This window comes from Larus michahellis, chromosome 3 (assembly GCF_964199755.1).
Source record: "Larus michahellis chromosome 3, bLarMic1.1, whole genome shotgun sequence".
In the NCBI taxonomy this organism is placed as follows: Eukaryota; Metazoa; Chordata; class Aves; order Charadriiformes; family Laridae; genus Larus; species Larus michahellis.
The window spans coordinates 60,780,037-60,803,703 of record NC_133898.1 but is presented as its reverse complement, the minus strand read 5'-3'; the positions used below and the strand labels follow the sequence as shown (position 1 = coordinate 60,803,703).

At 44.2% G+C, this 23,667-nt stretch overlaps 1 protein-coding gene across 1 annotated transcript in view; it reads right to left on the bottom strand.

Moving 5' to 3' along the window:
• The window catches only part of PPP1R14C (protein phosphatase 1 regulatory inhibitor subunit 14C), a 55,029-nt gene extending 35,085 nt beyond the window's left edge, over nucleotides 1-19,944 (bottom strand). Inside the window, exon 1 of the mRNA XM_074580398.1 lies at nucleotides 19,487-19,944. Within this exon, the coding sequence (XP_074436499.1) occupies nucleotides 19,487-19,777 (291 nt within the window). The 5' untranslated portion in view covers nucleotides 19,778-19,944. The remainder of the gene's footprint in view (nucleotides 1-19,486) is intronic.
• Nucleotides 19,945-23,667: the final 3,723 nt, after the last annotated feature.

Sequence of the window (23,667 nt, the reverse complement as noted above, 5' to 3'; positions counted from 1 at the left end):
CCATCTTCACAGCTCATAGAAGGTACGTGTAAAGGACACTGTAGCCATATTCCTCCCACAGGCAGGCAACTTGAATAAGGCGCAAAGGGTCCAGTTCTGCACACATGGTGCCAGGCACAGAAGTCAGGACCCGAATAAATCCTACATTCATAATAAGCAGTGCTACCTTCCATAACAAGAGTTCACAGGTTAAAAAGCTGGAATATGGAACAGATGCAGCAGCCATTGTCAGGTCATTTCAGCACAGCAGAATACAGGCATCCAGGGAGCATTTTATGATCATGAAATAGAACTACCCTATGGAATAGAGAGTTAAGAGAAGGTGGCAGGATCCACTGTCACTCACTAAAATCAAGCATATTCAATTATTCCTTTGTTTAAAATCCCCATTACCTACAGCTGCAAGCAGGAGATGAGCTGTGCCAAGAGTACTCTTATGTGTATTCCACTTTAAAAATACTGAACATCCTTCATACAATGCCTTTGGCATCTACCACTGAATAAAGACAAGCCAAGTCATACGACACTTTGTAACACAAAAATATTCAAAACCAAATACAAACTTGCAATGCCATTTTCTAATCCAAAGGGATTAAACAATTATGTACTTAATTAGGAAAAATTAGGACATAAATTTCACCTTGTTTCTATGCAGACCAGAACTCATTTCCTGCTGTAGTTTCAGATATAGCTCTGGATGACTACTTACACAAAGACAGTAAGGGAAGCAGGTTAATTTTTAAGAACACCACCACGTAAGGTACTTAACAAATAAACAAAAAGTACACACAGAGGGGAAAAAAACCTACTTTTTATAATTGAAGGGAATCCAGGATGTATGAACTCAAATAGGGAATGTTCATGTTAAATACAGAAATGCTTCAGATAGAGCCAAAGGAGAAATAACAGCTGGTTGAGCTTCCAATCTACAAGGAAGATGCCAAATATACGGAGGAACAAGTGAAGGTAAACTAAAATTGCAGTTAAAAATTACTCATCCCTTGGTAAGTGCAGCTCAGTGGCTTATGCTATACACAAGTTCAACCTGGCAATCTGGCTCAGGTGATAAGACTTGTTTTGAGCACTGGGCCAAAACTTTACATCAAAGCATCTTCACATTGCCTTAGCAGCCAAGGCAAAGGTATCTGTCTTGTCTGACTTTTCTTTATTCATAAGAAACTACTGTGGCTTATTTTAACACTTTGTTTTACAGCAAGTCAGCTTTGGCCTTTACTCATGCACTGCTCCTAATGAGCTCCTACCCACACAAGTAGTCCACCATGTATTCGGTGCTCCACTCCCAGCCGCCCTGGCCTACTCAGAGCTCCAGGCAAAAGCCCCACTGCTGCTTACTTGTGGGCTGGTACTCTTCCACCTTTTGATGATTACAGCCCTTTGATTACAGCCCTACAGCCATTTCTGTCATTTGATACTTTCCCACAATATCTTCGTCCCTTCCCCCTCAAAACATGCCTCAAGGACAGACAAGTTCCCACAATTCACTGTGAAATAAAGAACAGCTCGGTTTACTGCAGCAAAAAAATGTATGGGAATAAGACACCGGCAGTCCTAGCAACGGACATATGGGACTGAAGTGCCTAGGTACACAGTGATGCATTCAGTTTACATGTCCACCTGGCCTGCGAGCCCAAGTTAGTCCACCTGCTCCGCATCTGGCTGTGTTTTACATGCAAGGCTATCTTGCACACAGAAGAAACATGCCAACTGAACACCAAACTCATTTGTACGCTACAAGACTGCTATCCAGGACTTGCAGAAGTTTACGATTCACAAGGAAGTGTGTTCTCACAGAATGAGGAGCTCCACATCTAGGAAACAGGAATTACAGATAGCAAATGAAGGTAGTCCTGCAATTAAACTAGATGAATGAGTCCAACAACCTTACTGTAGGATCTTACCATGAAGAACGTGTGTGACATTGGGCAAGCCATAAAGTGATTGTTCCCGTCTCTGACGTGGAGGAAATACTTAGCTAGCCCGTAGTTCTGAAGCTTTGTTCATTAACCTTTGAGCACTTGAGACTGACTGTGCTTCAGAATTAAAGCAACGTAAATATTTACCTGGGAAATGGGAAGAATAAAATTCTGTGAGTAGGAGTCAAATTAAAACTAACCTCAGTTTTAAAAATCTGTCTTCCAGTTGCTTGACCGTCCTTAATCACACAGCTTCAGTGTTACACTAACAGGCTTCTTCCTTTTTAAATGCATATAATTTTTCTTGAGATGTGTGTTTAATGCTAGCAGTTAAATGGATCATTAGGATTGGAAATGTTCATCTCTTTGGAGATGAACTGGATGGAGGAGGGTAAGTTCCTGTTTTCAAAGCTGCCATTAGCCTGCTGAGTTTTCTTTAAGGCACCATTAACACAGCAGCAGCCAAGACTGGCTTACATTGCTGGAAAGAAACTATTAACCAATGACTTTAGTCCTTCTTCCCTTACCTACATAAATCTTTGCAGAAATCTTTGCAGTCAGGCAACACTCCGAATTTTATGAAGATACACCCAGAAGTCATCAGCTTCTGTACTTCCTTTTATCGTGTGTTATCTGCCACTGCACTTCCATGACAAAGTGATAGGAGGGGGTTGCATGGCTGACTTCTGGAAGAATACTGGATCAGAAATAGTACTCGGGCTCTTACCATCTTTCCTCCTTTTAACACCTCCAGCCAGCCCCCATTCCCCAACAGGGCACACAGCATTCATGGGCTCTGGGCCTAGCCTGCCCCCGCCTCTCCCTTCCCTTCCCCTGCTCTGCCTTGTACGGCTATTTCAGCCTCAGCACTGAGAGGCTGTGGCAAGCAGAATCTTTCAGCTTATCAAACTTGCGGTATGAGGAAATTACAGTAAGAAACATTGTTCCAGAAATTGACATTTAAATGGGTTTCATGGCTGAACAGAAGCGCTTCAAAAAAAACTAGTCTTCACATAAAAACTAAATTGATGGTGCAACACACAGCCTCTCGTCAGGGTCCATACAGCTGCTCTGGTTAAGATAACACAGCAGGGTCTGCACTGACATCTTCAAATGCTCAGTCTGCGAGGCACACGTTAACACACCTCACACCCCACATCACAGCCTGTTTTCCAGACCTGGAGCTCTCCCCGCAAGGCCAAACTTCCCACATTTGCCCTGACAGCCTTAAGAAACACCCAGGACTAAAGGCATTTATAAGAATGTATCCTAAAGCGAGCTCTGCTCACAGTCAAGCCAGTCCCAGAAGACACAGTCAACTCGAGTGTCAGGGCCCTGGGGGCATCGCCAGCCCTGACTGTCCCTGCCCGGCCCGCCGGGACTCCCCCATGGCCCAGGACCCCACCTCAGTCCCCAACCCAGCAACGCCACAGCAGGGACAGTCTCCAGCTCCCCACAGCCCTGCCCGGCCATGGGCCCCACCGAGCCAGGCCCACATCCCCGGCCTGGCCTCAGCCCGTCCCCAACGAGGTGCCCGATGCCCGGGCTGGGGCTGCCCGGCCCAGGCAATCTGCTGCAGTATGAACTCCCTGCACAACCACACCTGAGCCCCCACAGGCCCCGCACAGCACGATAAGACAACTGCATAAAATGGCTGGTGAAAAGCAAGATCTCTCACCAAATACTCTTTTTGCAGCCAGCGGCAGAGGCAACCCCAGCTGAGCTCAAGCACGGAATGCCTCCCGCCTACACCGGGGAGCCAGCAGCAGGGCTGCTGAGGCTACCCTTGCTCCTTTCTCCACAGGTGCTCAGGTTTTCTCTCCTTCCTTCACTGCCCGCCAGCCTTGTCAGCAGTACCACTGCTCTGCAGCCACGCTTGGACCAGAAGTCAACTTCAGCATGGCTGCTGCTCTGCACCAAGCAATACAAGGTTTGAGAGGGGAGGGATTATAAGTTAGGAGAGAGAAGAGATCACGCTCCTTTTCCCCCTGCTTCCACTCCATGTCTCATTTCCTGCAGCGTCTCAAGCACTAAGTCAGAGTAATGCCAAACAGGCATGTCTTTGCATATATTAATTCCCCTTCTGTAACACACACCCTCTGCTTGCTCTTATTCTTCCCCTTCTCCTTACCCTACAGCAAGCAAAGACTCCCCATCTGGAGCAGAGCTGAAGCCAACTGCTCTGTATCCAGCTCCTCTGCAAGCCGGTCTTTGCAAACTCACGGATGGCTTCCCTTCTTTTTGCCTTGTCTGTGTGTTTTTGTCTTGCAGGGCAAGAAAGTCCCAGGCTAGGGTTAATACAGCTTAATACAGCATTCTTCATGTTGATTTGCCAACTGATCACTTGAAAAGCAAAAAAAAAAAAAAAGAAATAATCAGAAATCTGGTTGACTGCTAAAAGAAACAATCGTACAGGATGGAGTCGATATGAAAAACAAGCCTGTGTGGGAGGATAGAGTCAGACATACTCTAACTTCACTGCTTTTATGCTTAACACTGCAGCTGTGAAAATCAGAAGGGAAGAAACCTGCTTTTTCAAGGCATAGCCAGCCTGTCTGCTGCAGTGTTTCAGAAGCATGTCCCCAGTGCTCCTGTTCAGCACTGTGGAAATAATTGCATGTATAGTTCAGGTTTTGCCTTTTTGTAAAGATTAAAAAAAAAAGTCAAAAGGATGAGAAAATAGTGCTAGTCCCGAATAACAGCAGATGCCACAATGTGACAGGGTGAATAGGTCACTTTGAAACTAATGTTGAAAGACCATCATTTTCTAACACTAACTGTACCATAGCTGGAGTACTAAAATTAAATAAGTGTTAAGCTGGGCTTGGTGAGTGGATAACTGCCTCTATTAAAAATTTGCCTCATTACATGCCTCTAAGAGGCACAGAGTGCAGAAAACCAGCTCAAAACTGTCTATTATTTCATTTTTGCTATAGCCTGTACCTCAGACATTTGGACCTGGTGGTTCCTGTTCCATGAGACACTCCTTATGGCTGTCAACAACTTATCTTACTGAACACCTGTCAGCCCTGAAAAGTCTGAGGAAAAGCCATTTACAAAGACCAATTCACCCATTAGTGATAGGCTTGGAGTGAAGTGACAACTGCACAAGCGTACTGGAAGGCATTTGCCCAGATCGATCTGATGCACAAGTTACAAAACAATGGACAAACTTTTTAGAAGCATTTGTGTACATCATTTGCCGTCAGAGCTAAATGTACAGACCTCGCTTCAATGTGGAAACATCAGTAGGTGTTGATAGTGATCATATTACTTCTCCCTCTAATCCATTTCCAGTGGACTCTCCAATACTGGCATTGCTTTAAACACTATTTAAACAAGTTTTCCTAAAATACAAAATCCCAGTACCCAAAAGCAGCCTCTAGAGCAAAAGAAGATGACTTACAACATAGCTACTACCAATCTCATTGTCCCTAAAACCCCTGACTTCTGAAGTTCTTTCCTCCACTACTGTGAATATTTCTGTGAGTCTTCAAAGTCTAATGAAGAAGAGAAAGACAGAAGTGGACAAGCTGAATCAGCGACTGGGAGGCAAAGGAAGAGAGCAGGCTACTGCATAATTACTTACATTTATCAAATTGGCACCTTCTACTGCCCATACTCCTGCTGCTAGAAGCAAGCCAGCAGAGCTTAAGCAAGGAGACATATACCCACATACCTGGATCAGAAGTACCCACTAGTGAAAGAAATAACATGGAAAAACAGACACAAGGCAGGCAGCCTGCCATAGGCTTTGTATATGTATTCTACTATCCCTACCTTGCTTCTGCCTCTCCAGGTCCATCCAGCTTTCCATTTTCTCCTTTGCTTCTCCAATATCTTCCTACCTGGCCCTGATAACCTAACGCTTGCCATTGGTTCAGAGGCAGTAGATATCCTTCTACCGCCTATTACAGAGATTGACAGAAACAAGCTCTAGAGGAGAGGAGTATTTGTTCTCCACTAATCAAATACATGGTGTTTAGGGCAGCACAGAACTTGCTGGCAGTGGGGAAATGGGTAGACGAAGAGTGGGAAAATCCTCATCTCCTCAGAGCCATGTCAACAATTGCAGCTTTTGCACTTTCTAGGAAAAGGGTTCCAAAAAAGAGTTCCTAACCACTCCATTCTCAAGCACTTAAATTTCAGAGCAGTTCTCAAGGCAGAAGATGTGTCCTTGTGGTATGCATCTTAAGAGGGTAAATTACCTTAGAGCCACAGGCAGTAAAAGCAGGGATGTAGCCAGCAGGTGGAGGTGTGGGCAAGACACAAGGTGGAGCAGCAAGTTGTCTGGGATTCATGTCATTGCTACTAAATGATGGAAAACAAGCACCATAAGAAATACAAGACCAAATGCCATGAGATTCTGAAGTCTGAGAACTCTACAGCTCATCGTGTCCACAACTTCAGTAATAAAAGTCAATCCCCTGTTACAATGGCTGCAGCTCTCTATCGTCTTTATCACAACACAAAATAAAGTCAATTGGTGGGAACATGTGATTACAGGAAAAATTTTAGAACACCAAAATACTTGTTTCCCAAAGAACTGTCAGTAATAATACAGCACATCAGGCATTCCATTCAGCCATAAGGTTAATTTAAAAAAAAAACCACACACCTCTGCTCATTATGTAGAGAAAGTAAAGAATCTTGCACTCTGCAACTGCCTTGTCATTAGTACACATAGAAGAGGAACTGACATCCAGTCACAGTAAGGTTTAGCCTTCATTTAGCCTTCTTTAGTACTAACACTGGTATTTTACTGTTTTCATAACTGAACTGTCAAAACAACTTCAGCTTATCCTAAAATATCCATAACATGCTGGTTAAAGAGTTGTTGTCTAATTTGTGCATCTCTACACAAGTCTAAAGGAATCACTAGAGTGTGAAATTGCTAAATGAAGAAGAGGCATTGATCAGAAACTACACTGAGTAGAGGAAGAGAGAAGCATTCAGCATTTCCTAACCATACCCATGACATGGATACAATTTCAGCAAAACATTTGTTAAAAATCAAGTGCTGTCTCCAAAGCAAATGCTTTGTGTTCTCAATATAAAAATAGGACATGCTAAGTCTATGCTTGGTTGTCACTTCTGTTAAACAAAACACTCCAAAGCAGATAGGGAGAACACATCATGGGTTTTTGTCATCATCCACTTTCACACAGGGCAGAAATAGTTTGGCATTAGCAAATACACGTTGTGCGCTAGATCACACAGTCATCCTCGAGAGGCACGTGAAGTTAAGCCATCAGGAGCTTTCTAAATGGTGGTACTTTGAGGATTACACCAGTGGAATGACTTTCTACATAGCAGTCACAGGACATCCCTACCTCTGCCTGACTCACAGTAGCAGGTCACTCTCTAACTGCAAATAACAGAAGCCCAGATGACTGCTTTCCTGCAATTTGTACATAGTTCTGCACCTGCGAAAAATGCAATAGTTTGACAACAGCTAAGCCCATACTGGGGTGTTCCACCACATGGAGGGCAATGGGGAACCAGAGAAGCTGTAGAAAAGACTTCTTTGTCTAAGAAAATAAGTGCTTGTGAGAAACAAGCTGCACTATGTGGAAGCAAAGTTTGAGTGTGCTCCGAGTTTCACAGATGGACGACACAGGAGGAACACACAGGTCATTTTCTACAGTTGTAGGTTACCACACTTCATCCTTGCACTTCCATGCTGATACGGCTTTACTTGGAAAGCGCATACCATGCTTGGAACTGACTTTCTAGCCTCTGGAGAGATCTATTTCCCTTTCAGAAAGGAATAAAACTCATACAGCTCTAGCTTAAGATTCCTAAGTGCTGACCTAGCACTTCAGAGGAGTCCTGAGATTCATCAGTTTTCTCCTTCACTCACACCACTGTGATATCACATTCTCCTAGTGTGACCCCTGACAACTAGGACCATTCCATGCTAGGTCAAATATGACATATTGATTGGTTTCTTTTAGGAGTGGAGGTGAAAAAGACCCAAGGAATATACTTTAAGAAAACATTTCAACTAAACAGGATAAACACCAGGTCCTCTGCACTCTGGGAATTTAGGCTAAACAGCAGTGCAATTAAGTGGGTTCGCCTCTTGGGGCACTTCAAGGATTAATTACTCCATCAGAACACTTGAAAGAACACAAGGAAAGAGCATATAAGATAATGAGGCCTCTAAACAGCTCTCCTCACCTCTGCTTCAGCAGCTCCATAAAAATAATCTGTTAGTCTCCAGTATTGATTTCCTTTATGCTGAGCAGCTGTGTGTAAATTGACTTGTGCAATAAGAGTCATACAGTGTGGGTACCTCAAGTGTCTGACACACTCATGGTCTTCTCACTGTATTTTTGTCTTACCAGGTGATTAAGGAGTTGTTGGTTGGAATAACAGAGTTTTCTAATGCCAATATTTCTTTAGTCAGAAGTATTAGGTCCTGTCAGATTTGACATGGGAGATGGCGGGGGTGGGGGGGGGAAGGAATGTTTTGTTCAGTGGTACCAAAACAAGTGCTCTTGCATCCTGTAGAATCTAGGAGCATTGCAATCTTCTTGTTGAAGAAAATTAGTCTGTAAGATCTGGAGAGTCCATAGTTTGTAGCAAATAATTTCTTCAAGTGGTGCCTGGGTACAGCCGTGTGCTCTGCACAGTGATGACTGCTAGACCTCTCCCTCCCCCAAGATGCTAATTTTGAGCAGCAGGCAGGCCAGGGACTGCAGTCAATGCATTTTGGCTCTGGTCCACTGGTGTCAAGAAATATCAGCAGGAGTTCTAACACGCTTTAAAGCAGACACTCCTCTTTCCCAGGTGCCAGAGGCACCACTTCACTCCCCAGGCAAGTCCCCAGACTGTGAAAGATAGAAGACTGCCTGAGGGATCTTTAAAATGAATTTGCCAAACAGCTTCAGATCTAGGAAGTGGGGTAATCTGCTATGACTATCCACTGAGGACAACAAAACCTGGGGGAAGGGAGCTAAAGATTGTATGGGACCCCTGTTTGATTCCAATGCTTCTATTCACTGTCATACTACGAAAAATTTATGTTGGCACACAGTCCTACCTCATTCCACTTGCTACATCCAATGCACTGCAAACTACTAACCCAGAGTACGAGCTAATGATTCTAATATCAAATGTAGTCATTACATATTTTAAGGTGAAATGGATATAAACTTTAAAAAAAAAACAAACATGAAAAAGTGTTCAGAGACCTCCTGAAAAAGAAGACAAAGGGGAGAAGTGGTTTAGGTGTTTGCTATCACAGAGGTAGAGTCCTGGAAGGCTCCGTTGCAGGCAACCAGAGACAAGAGAGCCTGCATATTATGAAGTGAAGGATCAATATCTTGCTTCGTCATAAAAATGCATTCTTTGGCTATCAGAATTTCTTCAAGACTCTAAAGCAAACCTTCGGTGTAAGAGTTTGGTCTTGATAAACAAATAGCAGCGGGATACTTATAAGCAAGTTGATTATATCTTCAGCTAAGCAGACTAGTAAACTAGTACCACAGCGACAGCTTAAGTAAGAGCTGAAATGCTTCTGGCTGCCAGTGAGCTAGTTCCCACCAGCGCTCCTCCCCATATTAGTTTCTGCACTCAGAGACCATTCAGTTTTCAATATTAAGAGTAAGAATTCAACCATAATCCAAGTTTAGGGAGTTTTGTTAAATTTCTTAGAAGACTAAGCAGTTTTGTCTCAGTGCACCTGAAACAGGAATACAGAGTTAGACAGTAAGCTTAAAATGGCATAATTACTACCAGCATAACCAAAAAGACACAAGAATTCATTCCAGAACATCCGGACTTATTTTCTGACCAAAAAAAATTCAATACATGTTTCAAGTACTACCTTTTAAAATATAAAGCAACCAATCGTAAAAGCTCAAGGCATGCTTTGTGTTTAAAGTAAATGTGTCAAAATGTTACATATCAATCACCTAAAGTAGATCAAATCATTTGTACCGCGCTAGAGTTAATTTAGATATCTACTTCAAAGAAGTTATCATTCAAGTGCTAAAATAAGTTATGAACTTGAACAGCTAACATCATATATTTTCCAAGTACTGCTAAATTAATTCCATGAAATATTAGTGAGCACATTTCTCCCAGAGTCTGCAGGCATCTACTCAAAAGATAGATTTTGTTACAAGGTAGTAAGTGACCTACAGCAGAATCACTGCCTTGATACTTCTGTCCCTCTACTGTGGTCTTCACTTGAGCCTAATGATGACCAGAGTAAGGGCAGAGAGTAAAGTGCATTTACAGTCTATTTAAACTTCAACACAGAGTGAAAGTCTAGGCAAGCCCACCCCAAGCCCTTTTGTCTACGTCTATGTTTTATGAACCGGGTGGGAAAGAGCCTAGTGCCTAAAAAGTATATTTAAATCAATGAAATAATGTGGAAAGAAACATCATATAACTGAGTCACTCCATTAAAAAGTGATATCAAATGCAAAGAGCTTTTCTGCAAATGAGAAAGCAGACCCTGTGACCTAGGAGATCCTTCCCAATTCCGTGTTCTGGAAAGTAATCCTATTAAGACGGTCTGGTAAGAGGATTTTCATTAGGCATTGATTGTGCCATTATTTGCATTTATGAAGTCCAATACACAGGACCAACGTGTGTGATCCCATTGTTGGCAGAACACTCCGAATGGTGAACTCTCCTCAGCCACCACTGCACAAGCTGGCCATCTACTGACTTACCATTACGCCATTTTAAACTAATGCTATCTTTTGTACTAGCTTTGCTCCGCATGCAGAACAGTATTACACTGAATTAATTAAGCTATCAGCACTCTAATAATTAAAGACCTACAATACGTGTTATGATTTTTCTCTAGGTTCAGATCCACTAGATCTGCACTATTGATAACTACCACGTGGATTAAAAAGATACAAGATGCCTTCTGGGGCTGTGATCTGCGTGTTCCCCAAAAATAGTTTAAGATACCATGTTGAACTGGTTCCTAGAATTGATATCATGCTCCCTAGGGGAGGAAAAAAAAAAAGGCAACAGTTCTGCTATTCAAATGTGATCCTCAGAATTAAATACTTATCACTTCAAAGAAGATTTGGTTTGCTTCAGTGTGTACCTCTGCCCAAATGATTCCTTCTTCCAAGAAGATCTTTAGCAGGCTAAATTTATTCTACCTTTGAAACAGAGTCATACTGCTGCTGTATGGACTGCATACAATTAAGATTTTATCCTTCCCTCACCCTTCTACAACATTAATAACTTTTCTAGAAGTCTTGACTTCCATAATTCCATGTGTCACATGAGGGGACAGCAAAAGAAACTGCCAATGTTTTACGACAGGCAGCCAAAATTTGCAGTGACACAGATGGATGGCCATGTCTAACCTACTCAATTTGTGCTGTCAAATAGAAGTTTCTGGAGTTAGATGGAGAGAAGGCAAATAAAAAGGGAAGGGGAAAATGAGAATTTAGCTTTCTTATACTGCAGGCAAGACACAAGGCTGCTGGAAGAATGGATTGATATTGCTGCTGCTGCTCTATCACCTGTGGTGACAAGAGACACAGGGATCATAATTCAGACTGAATCAGGTTAGAGACAGGATAGCATACTTTTTTCATCAGCATCTCTTGTACTCGTAGAGAGCTGCTTCACACACATATACCGTAGTATGCACTACAAAATTGTTCAGGTGGTTTTGGTTGGACCTGGGGCCCTTTTAAGTGGCTGGACATAAGCTAATCCAATGGGAGAGCTACAAGAATGCAAACATGGGTCAACAGAGAATTAGTTCAGGGTTATCACAAGACTAAACTATCACACTACTTGTGAAATGAAGTCTTACTTCAAGTAGAGCATCTTTTTATTTAGATACAACACCTATTTAGAAACATTCCCCCATGCCTTTTAAGAGGAGGCAGATGTGCCATGAAATACACACTTTTCCTCATTTAAACAGGGTTATTTTTGTTTCGGGCATTTGCTTACATAGGATCCATAGTTTAGATCAGCTAATGCAAAGCTATGAGAATAAAGAGAGAGACCCCACTCTGACTTACCCTGTCAGAATACAGGGGGACAAGGGACCGGCAGTGCACAAGTCAGCCCGGTGTCTTCAACATAACACAACATAAGCACAACATAACCAGCCCTCAGCTATCTGTGGATAGATCATGCCTGTTGCAGTTTAACTGTCCTACAAGCACAGACACATCCAAGCTAGACTCAAGTCCAAAAGCAATGTAGATGAGTTTGTGTGATGAACTGGAGTCAAAGGGGTAGATTAATGATCCCCTCTTGTCCCTTCAGCTGGATGTTCACTGCATGATTTGCAGCATAGTTTACGGTTATTATTTTTTAATCCACTTTTTTCTCTCTCCATTTCTCCCTTCCACCCCCTCCTCACCCTTGCTATCCTGAGTAACCAAGCACTGACTCTACATAAAGCAATTTGCCTAAAGGCAGAGGAGACTTTGTAGCCACAACGGTTGAAAGCTACTGTTTATAAGAAGTACAATTATAAAAAATTAAGTGATGTAAGCAATCAGTTATTTCTTTGCCTTGTTATAAAACAACCACACCTACCACTTCAGCAAAGAGACCAGTTGAATCTTGAACGGAGAGGGAAAGGACAAAATATTTGCCATGGAATAGCTGATGGAAGATGAAGATTCATGTTGCAAAGCTTCTAATTTAGAAGACAAGAATATTGTTGCTACTTAAGATAAAACCATGAACCACGAAGAGTGCAGAAATGACATCCAGACTATACAAAGCTCAAGTAACAGAAAAATTATTTTCTTGAACTCCTTTGAGATGTAGTGCAAATTTTGCATTTAAAAAGGAGGAAAGTAGTAGAATGGTGGTACATTTCCTACTAGATTAAGGTCTTCAGAACCTAAGATCAGAGTTTAAGCAGTGCATTTAGAGACAAAAGGCTCTAGCCTCATCGCCATCAGGTGCTTGGCACCTTCACAGGTACTTAACCCCACTTCTTCTCTGAAAGCAGCAACATGCATTTTACAAGGGTTGTTTTATAGCAACATGCATGTTATAGGTCATTTTGGGCTTCCTATTTTCTACTCGTGGGACTGAAATGCCTTTCTTTGGTTGCTACATGATATAGGAAGCCTTAGCTACACCAGTGTTGTCTGTGTTCTTTGTAGGTCTCTGATCACAGCAACCCTTCAACTGATATGGGTATATTGAGCAGCACCCCTGCAATCAAGAGTGCTCTAAAGTTCATGCCGTACAACATAGAGATCTGACATCAGTAATAGTTGTCCAAAAGAAATAACCCAAATACATTTCTAAGCAATTTGATAGGCCTCCAAGTACTTTACTGCAATGCATCTAGTCTGTAATACTCGATTTCCTAAAGAAATCCTTTGTTACACTTCCTACTGACTTGCATCCTTTTAAGGAGTGACACACTAATTCTCAGACCACTCTCAGTCTCTTTCCACCTTTGATCCATTTAGAAAGGAATCCACACGCTATCACCATTTGTGAGATCTTCGTCCAAGTTAGAGGAAGTCTACTCAAAGAGTCACGCAGTCAGCAAAAGTTGGTGTCTGTAGTGTTTTATTCAGTGGACTTCCTTACCAAACATCCTTCTGAGAAACAAATAATGAATTTCAAATATTACCTTACCATAGCCTAAGGAATAAGTAGTACCTGATGATACCTGATGCCTTCACAGCATGCTGACCAGGCTTTTTCAGAAAGGACGGGATGTTTGGGGGTGTGCAGGAAGTGTTTGGCACTGAAGTCCTTGCACCATTTTATTCTGCGTTCTTCCAAACCCAGAGCAAAACAGATCACTGGTAACCATGGCAACCGCCTCACACAAAGATCTGCAGGGCGTGCAGAGCCACTGACCCATGAGCGTGTGGGCTAGACAAGGTGGTCCATACTGTGCATTAAGGTCAGTGCCCCATATAGTTCTGAATAGTAGGGAGAGAAGCAGCTGCAACCAAGTCCATCAAATCACAAGACGTGCCTGATTGGATGCAAAAGCACAGAGGAACCGATACCTTGTACAGCATATAGTTATTCAACATACACGGCACTGCTCTTGGTGTACCATCAGTGCCCATCAGTCTGCAACTGGATTCAGTATTGAGAAAATATTTTGAAAATACAGTCAAGGCAGCTTATTTGTTCAGAGCTTCCTCACAACCCTCAGTCCACTTTTTCCACCTTGTCACTACCTTTACCACCACAGCCAGCACAGTTGTGCAGCAAGGGCCAACAGGCACAAACTGGAACACAGGAAGTTCCACCTCAACAAGAGGAAAACCTTCTTTACTTTGAGGGTGACAGAGCACTGGAACAGGCCACCCAAAGAGGTTGTAGAGCCTCCTTCTCCGGAGATATTAAAAACCCGCCTGGATGCGTTCCTGTCCAACCTGCTCTAGGTGAACCTGCTTTGGCAGGGGGTTGGACTAGATGATCTCCAAAGGTCCCTTCCAACCCCCACCGTTTTGTGATTCTGTGAAAGGGAGGGCTAGGAAGTTCTTACTTTTGAGACCTAGCTCTCCAGCCTAGATAAGGGCATTCCTCTTGTCTCCTGTCTAGCGCCAATCAGGTCAAACTGAAGTGTGTACAGACCAACAGACTCTCTGATGCTATATTAGTGAGAAGCTGTCACTGTTAGCATATCCCATCAGCTTCAGTAAGACAGCAAAAAAAGAGGGTTCTCCAACACTGCAGTCACGGAGCACCCAACTCATTCCAGGCAGGACCAACTTAAATTGCTCCCTTCCTTCCCATACCCCGCCAATTTTATTTTTTTTTTTTAAACTAATGGCCACAGATTGGCCCTGCCAACGTGAAATCCCTTATCCATGTCAGAGCTTCATGCCATTCTTATCATTGCAGTACCCATATCAGGAAGTGAAAGAGAATCCTACATATGACAATTGTCAGTCTGGCATGGCTTTGTACTCTTAAAGAAAATGCTTGAGGGGCTTTTATGGGCAGCTCTTTCAGTTACATTTTCTTGTACATTGAATTTTTAAACAGAATTCCAGGGTATTTTGCCTTGCAATGGAAAAGGGGTAAGCCTGGACATAATTCCCTGTTACTTCCGGACTAACATCATATTCTTTGCCGAGCACTGATTTGCATACATGATTAGTTATACTCTAATAGAATAGTTGACTATCCAAATAAGCTCATCAATATCTCATATTAGAAGGTAAGTCTTGTATTCAACTTTTAAAATGCAAAATCTAAGGGTTCATTTGATCTGTACATGCATGTCTCTACATTAAAAAAAAAAAAACAACAAAACAAAACATTCAGCAACAAACCCACAGCCCAAGCAAAATCTTTCTTCATTTTTTACTAATGCTGTGCAAAATCTGTGTGCCCTCAATGCGCTTATTCCATCAGCATTCTGCCATTTATAGCAAATGTTGTAATTATGGGTAGACAGGACCCCTGAGCACAGTAATTTGCCTGGAAAGTTGCATGGTTTCTGGGGACAAATCCAGTGGCCTTTTTTTTTTTCCACCACATATGAAGTTGTACAAGTTTGGCAGGTGCACACAATGTAGATCATACATCTGGAAAACTAGATTGTCATCACTTTCATGACGAACTATAAGTTGCAAACCATTAGGGAATCAATAATGATGATGTAAGTTGTTCTGTGCAGCATTATTTAGCAATTCTTAACCAATAATGGATTTAGCCCAAACCATGAAACATCTGTGGAGAAACTATGTTGAGAAACAAGATACCTAGTAAAGGTCAACACTGAAATCAGTTCAAGTCCTGCAGTTAAGATACTGCATTTTCAATATACTAATCTGTGACCACAACCTCAGCTTCAGCATTCATAAAAACCAATACAAGCAGGTTATAAAATTTTATTTTTTTTAATGAAGCAGCTCCAGGAGCAGTCAGACTGATGCTCAACTGAGGCACTTGACCTGACTGCATTAGCCTGATGGGTTCTGGTGCCAAACAAATCCTGTTTAAGAGTCCCAGGTCCTACTAAAGTTTTTCTACCTTGGTAAACCTTTACCATTCAGATCAGTTTTTTATCCCTACAGTCTGCATCATGTGGAAGTAACCTTTCTAAAGCTGATCTTTGTATCATGGATCCGTGGTCAGCATTAAAAATAGTCTCAAGGAGCTCTTTCTAAACCACTTCCCCTCAACTCCATTATCCTACTTGGCATCCAATTTTTAAAACTAAAACTGTACTGCTAAAGACAAGATCCACTAGAAAGAACACAAACAAAGCTGCCTCCTTATTTCCCAATCTCATCTCCTAAACTTTGTCACCAAGCCAAAACAAGCTTTTAGCTGACTTAACTTGCAAGTACTTGAGAGACTATGAATATATGTTTAGCTTTGAATAACGGGAGTCTTTCTGCAAGTGCTCACTTACTGACAAATCTCAGCATAATTTAATAGAAAACTTTATTTAAATGGAAAACAGTGTTGTCCTGGTTTCAGTTGGGACAGAGTTAATTTTATTCCTAGTAGCTGGTATGGTGTTGTGCTTTGGGTTTAGTATGAGAATAATGTTGATAACACAATGATGTTTTTAGTTGTTGCTAAGTAATGCTTCTACTAAGTCAAAGACTTTTCAGCTTCCCATGCTCTGCTAGTGAGGAGGCGCACAAGATGATGGGAGGGAGCAGAGCCAGGACAGCTGATCCAAACTGTCCAAAGGGGTATTCCATGCGTCATGCTCAGTATATAAACTGGGGGAGTTGGGTGGAGGGTGGCAATTGCTGCTCGGGAATGGGCTGGGCATCAGTCAGCAGGTGGTGAACAACTGCATTGCGCATCACTTGTTTTGTATATTATTTTATCATTATTTTTATTATTTTCTCTTCCTTCCCTGTCCTAGAAAAATGTTTTTTTATCTCAACCCATGAATTTTTCTTTTTTTTTTTTTCTGATTCTCCCCCCCGATTCCACTGGTTGGGGGGGAAGGGTAGTGAGCAAGCAGCTGTGTGGTGTTTGGCTGTCTGCTGGGTTAAACCACAAGAACTAGGCAGGCACTACATTTATACAATCCCACAAAGAGACACCCAGGTCTTCTTGCAGACTTTCAGTGCAGCACGCCGCAAGCACCCTCTACTTGCTTATTTCTGCTCTTCCCAGGAACAGAGTGCACTGCCCCTTAGAAACAGAGCTCCCAATCAGAATAGAGACGAAACACTGACACTGGTTAGCACTTCCAGCATCAGCAATTCGATGGCTATTTCTGACATTCGGGAAGATTTCGGGTTGTTTCAGACCTTAAGTATCATTGCATCAAGGAGCTACGATAGATGTTCCATAGAAGTTAAAGCAAGCAATTCCCAACCCCCGTAACCTGCCTTCAGACAAGGTTATTAACTGTCTGCATAGGTGATTAAGTTCCAGCCTGAGCACTACATCTGTAAGCCTAAAAGTAATTCAAGCAGATTCAAGCAAAGCATCTTGCGTTAAATCGCTATTGTCTTTAATCACTACACTCATCGTGCATCTTCCACTTTATTCTGATAGCATATTAAGTGCTTGACCTTTTCACTACTGTCATCTGTGCTGACATGGGATAGAGTTCATGTGTAACAGCAAAGAAGAGCAGAAGAATTAAATATTTTGCCCTCGATCTTCAAAGCTAAAAACATTTTCATCTGTTGTGTCAAACCATTTTTTTTTTTACCCTAAAAGTTACCCTAGAAACTGAATTGTCAAAACAGTTCTTTTTATGCAGCCATATATGGTCCCCACCTTAATGGGCAGTCCTCCTTCTAATGCAGTCTATTTCAGTCAGAGGTAAAACCACAAGAAGGAAAACAATGAAAGATATTTTTTTCCCTCCAGCAAGCCCGCTATTTGAATACTGCAAAAAGCAGCAATAATTCCTCTGGACCTTGGGTTTGGGCCCATGTATTACATCCTTTCTTACATACAGAGCAACTACGCCTGTATGTCAAAAACACAAACAGGCCTGGTGTTTTTGAACAACGAGAATCAAACCAGAGGCAACAGACCCAGTAGGCCAGCTACTAACTACATTATCAGCTCATGCAGACACAAAATCATCAGGTCACACAAACAGTTACAAGTACTTCTGACCTCCAAGAAATCCTTGGAGCCTACAGGCTATGTGGCCTAACAAATTATGAGGCTGGAGAGGCAAGTCACACCAAGACAGAGAGTAACAACTTTTCCATTTACACCTCTCCTTCCCTTAGTTCACGGATGCGAAGAGTTAAGGAGGTTTACCTTGTCACATGCACATTTTTTATGAGGGCAAGTCCTTCTGACAAATTTGCTGATAAACTGGTTTTGAGATGAAAGGAAGTTTCTTTAAACATTTGTCTTAAGTAGGTGCTAGATATTCAGGCCTGGTTATTTAGGCCCTCACATCCACACCTCAGTTACTGTCAGGCTCTTGCCTCCCTAGCTCCTGAATGTCCGGGAGCCCTGGGGTGCGATGTTGGCTCCTGCGATGCTAGCTGCAAAACTCACAATTGGCTTCAACAAATCTCACTTCAGAAGTCTCTAATAAAAGTGAGTTAGGCCACTGATGGGAAAAGTATGTGCAAACCTCAGTTTAGAATTAACATTTTTGATCCTTTATAACAGTAAATACTCAGGGTGGCCCAGAGGTAGGATACCCTTGAGGACTAGAAAGTCTATATTTCTAACGAAGCTTTGACAAAGCAAAGTACTGGTACCTTCTTCACTTACAACATTGTCATCTCTATATGGAAGATAACAGTCAGTCTGTACAACACTGAAAAATCCTTCTGTTCACCTGACCACTACAGAAGAAAATACATTCCAGCAACACTCACTTTTTGCACAGATTAACAGAAAAAAAAGGTTTGATACCTACAAATTAGATACAAACCCCCCCCCCCCCATTCCCCAGTATTTTCGATTCTTATCCTAATGATCTTCTAACCGCTTACTGAAATCTCCTGGCTGCTATCTACCGCGCTCCTGGAGGCCGAGGTAATACAAAACCACGGTCTAGCGGGGACCGTCCCCGCGCCGGAGTCCCTCCTCCACAACAGCCGCCTCCCCACAGCCCCCTCCTCCTCCCCCCGCCCCAGCGTCACACCGCTCTCCCCCGCGGCCCGGCGGGCGCCCCGCCGCACGGCCAGCTCGCCCCTAACGGGGACCGACACCCCCACCCCGAACCGGGGGAAGGCGCCTCCGCGCCCCGGCCCACCCTGCCCGGGGACGGGGGGGCTGCAGGGACAGCGGCTCCCGGCCGAACAGCGCCCCGGGGGGCACAGCCGGCACCCCCGGACCTGACACTGCCGCCGGCCCACCCCCCCATAAGGAGAGGGGCCGCTCCGTGGCATCCGCCGCCTGTCCCCAAAGGGCGGTCCCCTCCCATTCACCTCGGGGGCTGGGGACGGGGCGGGGGGACACCCTTTCTGCGGGACGGGGGACACCTTCCCCGCGGCGGGGCGGCGGCAGGGAGGGGGCGTCGGGCCGGGAATGTCATTTGGAGGTGGCGGTGACAGCTCCCCCTTGCCCGCAGCCGAAACGCGACTCGGGGCGGGAGGAGGATGCCGGGGGCGAGGGAGGCAGCGTCACCCGCCACCCCGTCCCCGTACCTCGCAGCCGTAGAGCTGCCCCAGCTGCTCCACGATCCACTCCTCCAGCACCAGCCGCTTCCGCAGCTCCTTCCGATCGTATTTCACCGTCACTTTCCCCTGCTGCTGCCGCCGCTGCTGCTGAACCTGCACCACCGCCGCCGCCGCCGACACCGCGTCCTCCCGGGAGGAGCCGCCGGAGGAGCCGCCGCCGGCGCTCCCGCCGCGGGGGCTCTGGAAGAAAACGCGGTTCCCGCCGCCGCCTCCCGCTGCCGCCGCCGCCGCCTCGCTGCCCCCGGTCGCCACCGACATGCTCCACTCCGCCGCGGCTCCCGCTGAGCCGAAAGGCGACCGCCCGCCGCTACCGCCGGGCCGCCGCAGCCGCCGGTTGCACGTCTGCCTCCCTCCCCCGCACCTGCCGTTTAAAGCCTCGCATGGCACAGCGGCGCAGGCGGCCCCGCCGCCGGGAGGGACGGGCCCAAACCGGCGTGGGGCGGGGACAGACGGGGGGTGGCACCGGCACGGCACGGCACGGCACGGCACGGCACGGCCCGCCCCTCCGCCCAGGCCCCCGCGTCCCGGCCCCGCAGCGGCTCCTCGGCGGCTCCCCGCGGCTCCCCGGGGGCTTTGGGCTTGTTGGGTGGTTTGCGGCTTCTTATTTTTTTAAGGAAGCGCAGTATCGCCCCGTCATGCCCACTACGTTTATAAATATTGTATATCTGCAACATTAAAGGGCTGAATGCGATCGTTTTCATCTCTCCGGGGGATGATGAATGATCTCAGGGCAGTGAACCCAAATAGAAAGCAAATATTTCGAGCTGTCAGCAGTTAGTGTAACAATTAGCCATTTGGAGATGGCTGGCTTTCTAAAGGCACCAGTTAGCATCAGCAGCTTTGTGTCTCTCGGGAGGCACCGACTGAAATCACCAATGGTCCATCACACGCACCAAAATGCGCCCATGACTGCAAGCAAGCAGCCAACATAAGGCAGGTGCTGGTTAGGGGACCCGGACCGTCCCCGTTAGTGGAGAGGTTTGCCTGTGACAAGAGGCAGAAGACAACCTCCTGAGCATGCAGACCTGGCACTGGAAGTGCCCGTTGTCCCAAAAGTTGGGTAACAGCTGCGGGGACCATCCCCTGCACACGCAACCTGGGGCAGGATGTCTTAACTCGGCAAGGGGCAGAGAGGAAGGGGGCATGGATCGCCAGCCATAATTACCTGGGCATATCTGCTTCAGTCAAATCCTTGATGCTGTTTGGGTGCCCGTGTGCTTGAGGTGGCATCTCAGCCTCTTCTGCTCTCTGCATTTGACACACCACTGAACAAGATGCTAGCATGAGGCATTTGAGCCTCATCAAGCTATTTAGGTAAAAGTGAGCTTGTGCAGCTAAAAAGATCATAATCTAATACGATCAAGAGATAAAATCTTATTATTGGTCTTAAATGCTGTGGTATCTTTTAGATTTTCATCTTAAAAAGCGCCGGTTCTTCAAAGCAAAGCATATAAAGTTAGGCCCCTTATCTGTAGGTAGGGACCACATGATTTTCAGAGATACCAAGCAACTGCGACTAGGCATCAGTCCAGATCACACTTGGAGCCGGGCGGCAGGCAGAGCTTGAGGGAAAGCCACATCCCACAAGTGTGAGTTTATGCAAGGAGCCTGTCCTGTCAACTGGGCAGTCTTCTCTGCCATCACCCAGCAAATCTCGACTTCCAGCTGCAGCCGAGTAGTGCTGCCTGCCTGGCTTTTATAAATCTGGGCTTGAGTAAATACAGTCAGAAGATACCATCGTCAACAACTTGTTCTTAGAGAAACCAAAAAGATGCAGAGGAGTTTTTTGAAAGAGGGGAGTGGCTGTCTTTTAAATTTTTATGTTTGGAGTGGCCTATAATTTGGGTCTTCGGCTCTGCGTGTCATGTTGGAAGTCTGGTGCTGACGTTCTCAACCACAAAACTTGAAACTTTCTTGTTTAGAGCAGGAAAATTTTCATCTTTATAGACTGGTTTTCTTTTCGTTTGCTGAGAAAAAAATGGATTAATGCAAAAGAAGGTAAATATTGCACAAGAGGCTTTTTAAAGCCATACTAAGCATCATACTCGCTGTTACATGGGATATAAAGCAGGAATACCCAAACTGTCACCATAATAGGATATTTTCTGGAGCCAAAAGAACACTGACGCGTTCCACACTGGATCTAAGATGGCTGAAAAATACTGAGATTTTTGTTCCCTGCTGTAGGAAATATCAGGTGTACAGATGGCTAAAATATTCTCATTGACTCTGAGTGCGAGAATCCAAAAAGTCTCAGCTGAAGGACTTTTTCAACACTGTTATTAATAGGATACTAAAATCGCTGCAGACTTTTAAAAGCTGGCACCCGCTATTCAAATAGCACTTCTGCAACACTCTTAAAGTACAAAATGAGGCACAGGGAATTAAAAAGCATGTCCTCAGAGGTTATCATTTCAAAGTTACAACTCTAACATAATGCATAGTGGTTGGTAAACGTGGGTGGATGAGAAACTGGTAGAACTGCCAGCATTGTCATAAGGCAGTTTTATGTGCCATTGGTTTTTCATTCAGTTTTTAAAACAAGTGCATTCCTCAGGAAGCCAGGGCAAAAAGTGCTGCCAAGAATCTTTCCTGCAACAATTTTGCTTCATTTGAAAGAAAGATCTAGTTGTTTAAAAGTCAAAGTTGAGCAAAAACGTTTAGATCTCCTAACATCCTGGGAATGAGCAATGCAGCCTGTGTGGGCACAATCTGTACTTTACTCCTGAGTGGCTGGAGGCGGACAAGAGAGTTTCTTGGAGTGAGAAGTTTCCTCGGAAATAATTTTCCATACCACAATGGAACCGTTAATGGTTACACCCATAACAAAGGCAAGACTTAACACGGCGGAAGGAGGAACAATACTTCCCAACCCTTCAGCCCCAGTTTCAGGCCTACCTTGAGGAATGAATTCAGGGCATAAGAGATCAGGCTTCATAGGTGAGCTAAATCGAAATCACTGTGCTGCATTTCATCTAAAGCTAATGGTCGATCAATAAAACCAAAGGGGAGATAAAATACAGCACCACTTAAATACTGTACTCAGTGTGATCGTGTCCAGCTCTCTCTTACAAGAACATTGTATTGGATGACAGGATAAGTAAAGAAGAGACAACATTAATTACGAAACACCAAAGGCAGAGGAATGCTTGCATCACCTGCAGTTCCCTGTGTTTCTTTCCCAAACAGTGGATGCGGGAATCTCTCATGAATGTAAGCAACATGAAGCTGTATGCACTTCTCATGCACGTATAGTGTGGTCCTAACTGTTTTCCAGTCAAAGAAAATATTAAAGAGCATCTGGACTAATTTTTCAGAAGGCTTACGGAATGACCCTTGAGGGTTCAAGGCCCTGAGCGTTAATTGCCTCCTCACCTTTAGTTAACCCCGTTCGACAGCAGGTATATTCTCTTCCTAAACAATTGACAGTTCTGTCAGTGCTGACCACAAATGTCAGTGTTGACTCATCACTGTGGCCAAAAGGTTCTTCTCTAGGCAAGCTTGCTATTTAGGAAACAAAGTTCAGGCTTGTTATCCTCAGTGATAGTCTAAATCCCCATTTTCCTATGCTGTCAAATACCACACTGGCCAAAATAAAGACCCCTTTCTTATGCCGTTCTCCACAAGTTTTCCTTGCCTGGAGACTGCTCGAAGGAAGGACCCCTGCAGCTTGCCTCTTCTCCATGGCCTTCCACTGTTTCATAGCAGCTTCTCTTAGATGTTTCCATGTTCTTTTCTGAACAACTTTGGAAACAAGAAGTTGCTGGACTTTGAAATAAACCAGTGTGTGTCACAAAATTTCATTCAGTTTGGTATCTGTTGTTTTCCTGAAGCATTTGCTCTTTAAGGGATTCACGTGTATGTAATTTTGGTGGTTTCTGCTTCACATGATGATGTGCTCAGGAAGAAATTAAAGTCGAGTGGGAGACTCATAGATGGAGATTGTTTAAAATTGTTTAAAACTGCAAAGTACACTTCAGTTGGTGATTTTATTTCCTTATTGAAGTGCGCGTTAGCCTTTACGCGTTCTCAGAATCTTAGGAGTTGTTTCATGCTTGTATTCCTTGGCTTACTAACAAAATACTTGAGTTAGGAGTTGCCAGGGAATCTCCTACGTGTGGAATGATAGACTCCATTATTTTTGCAAT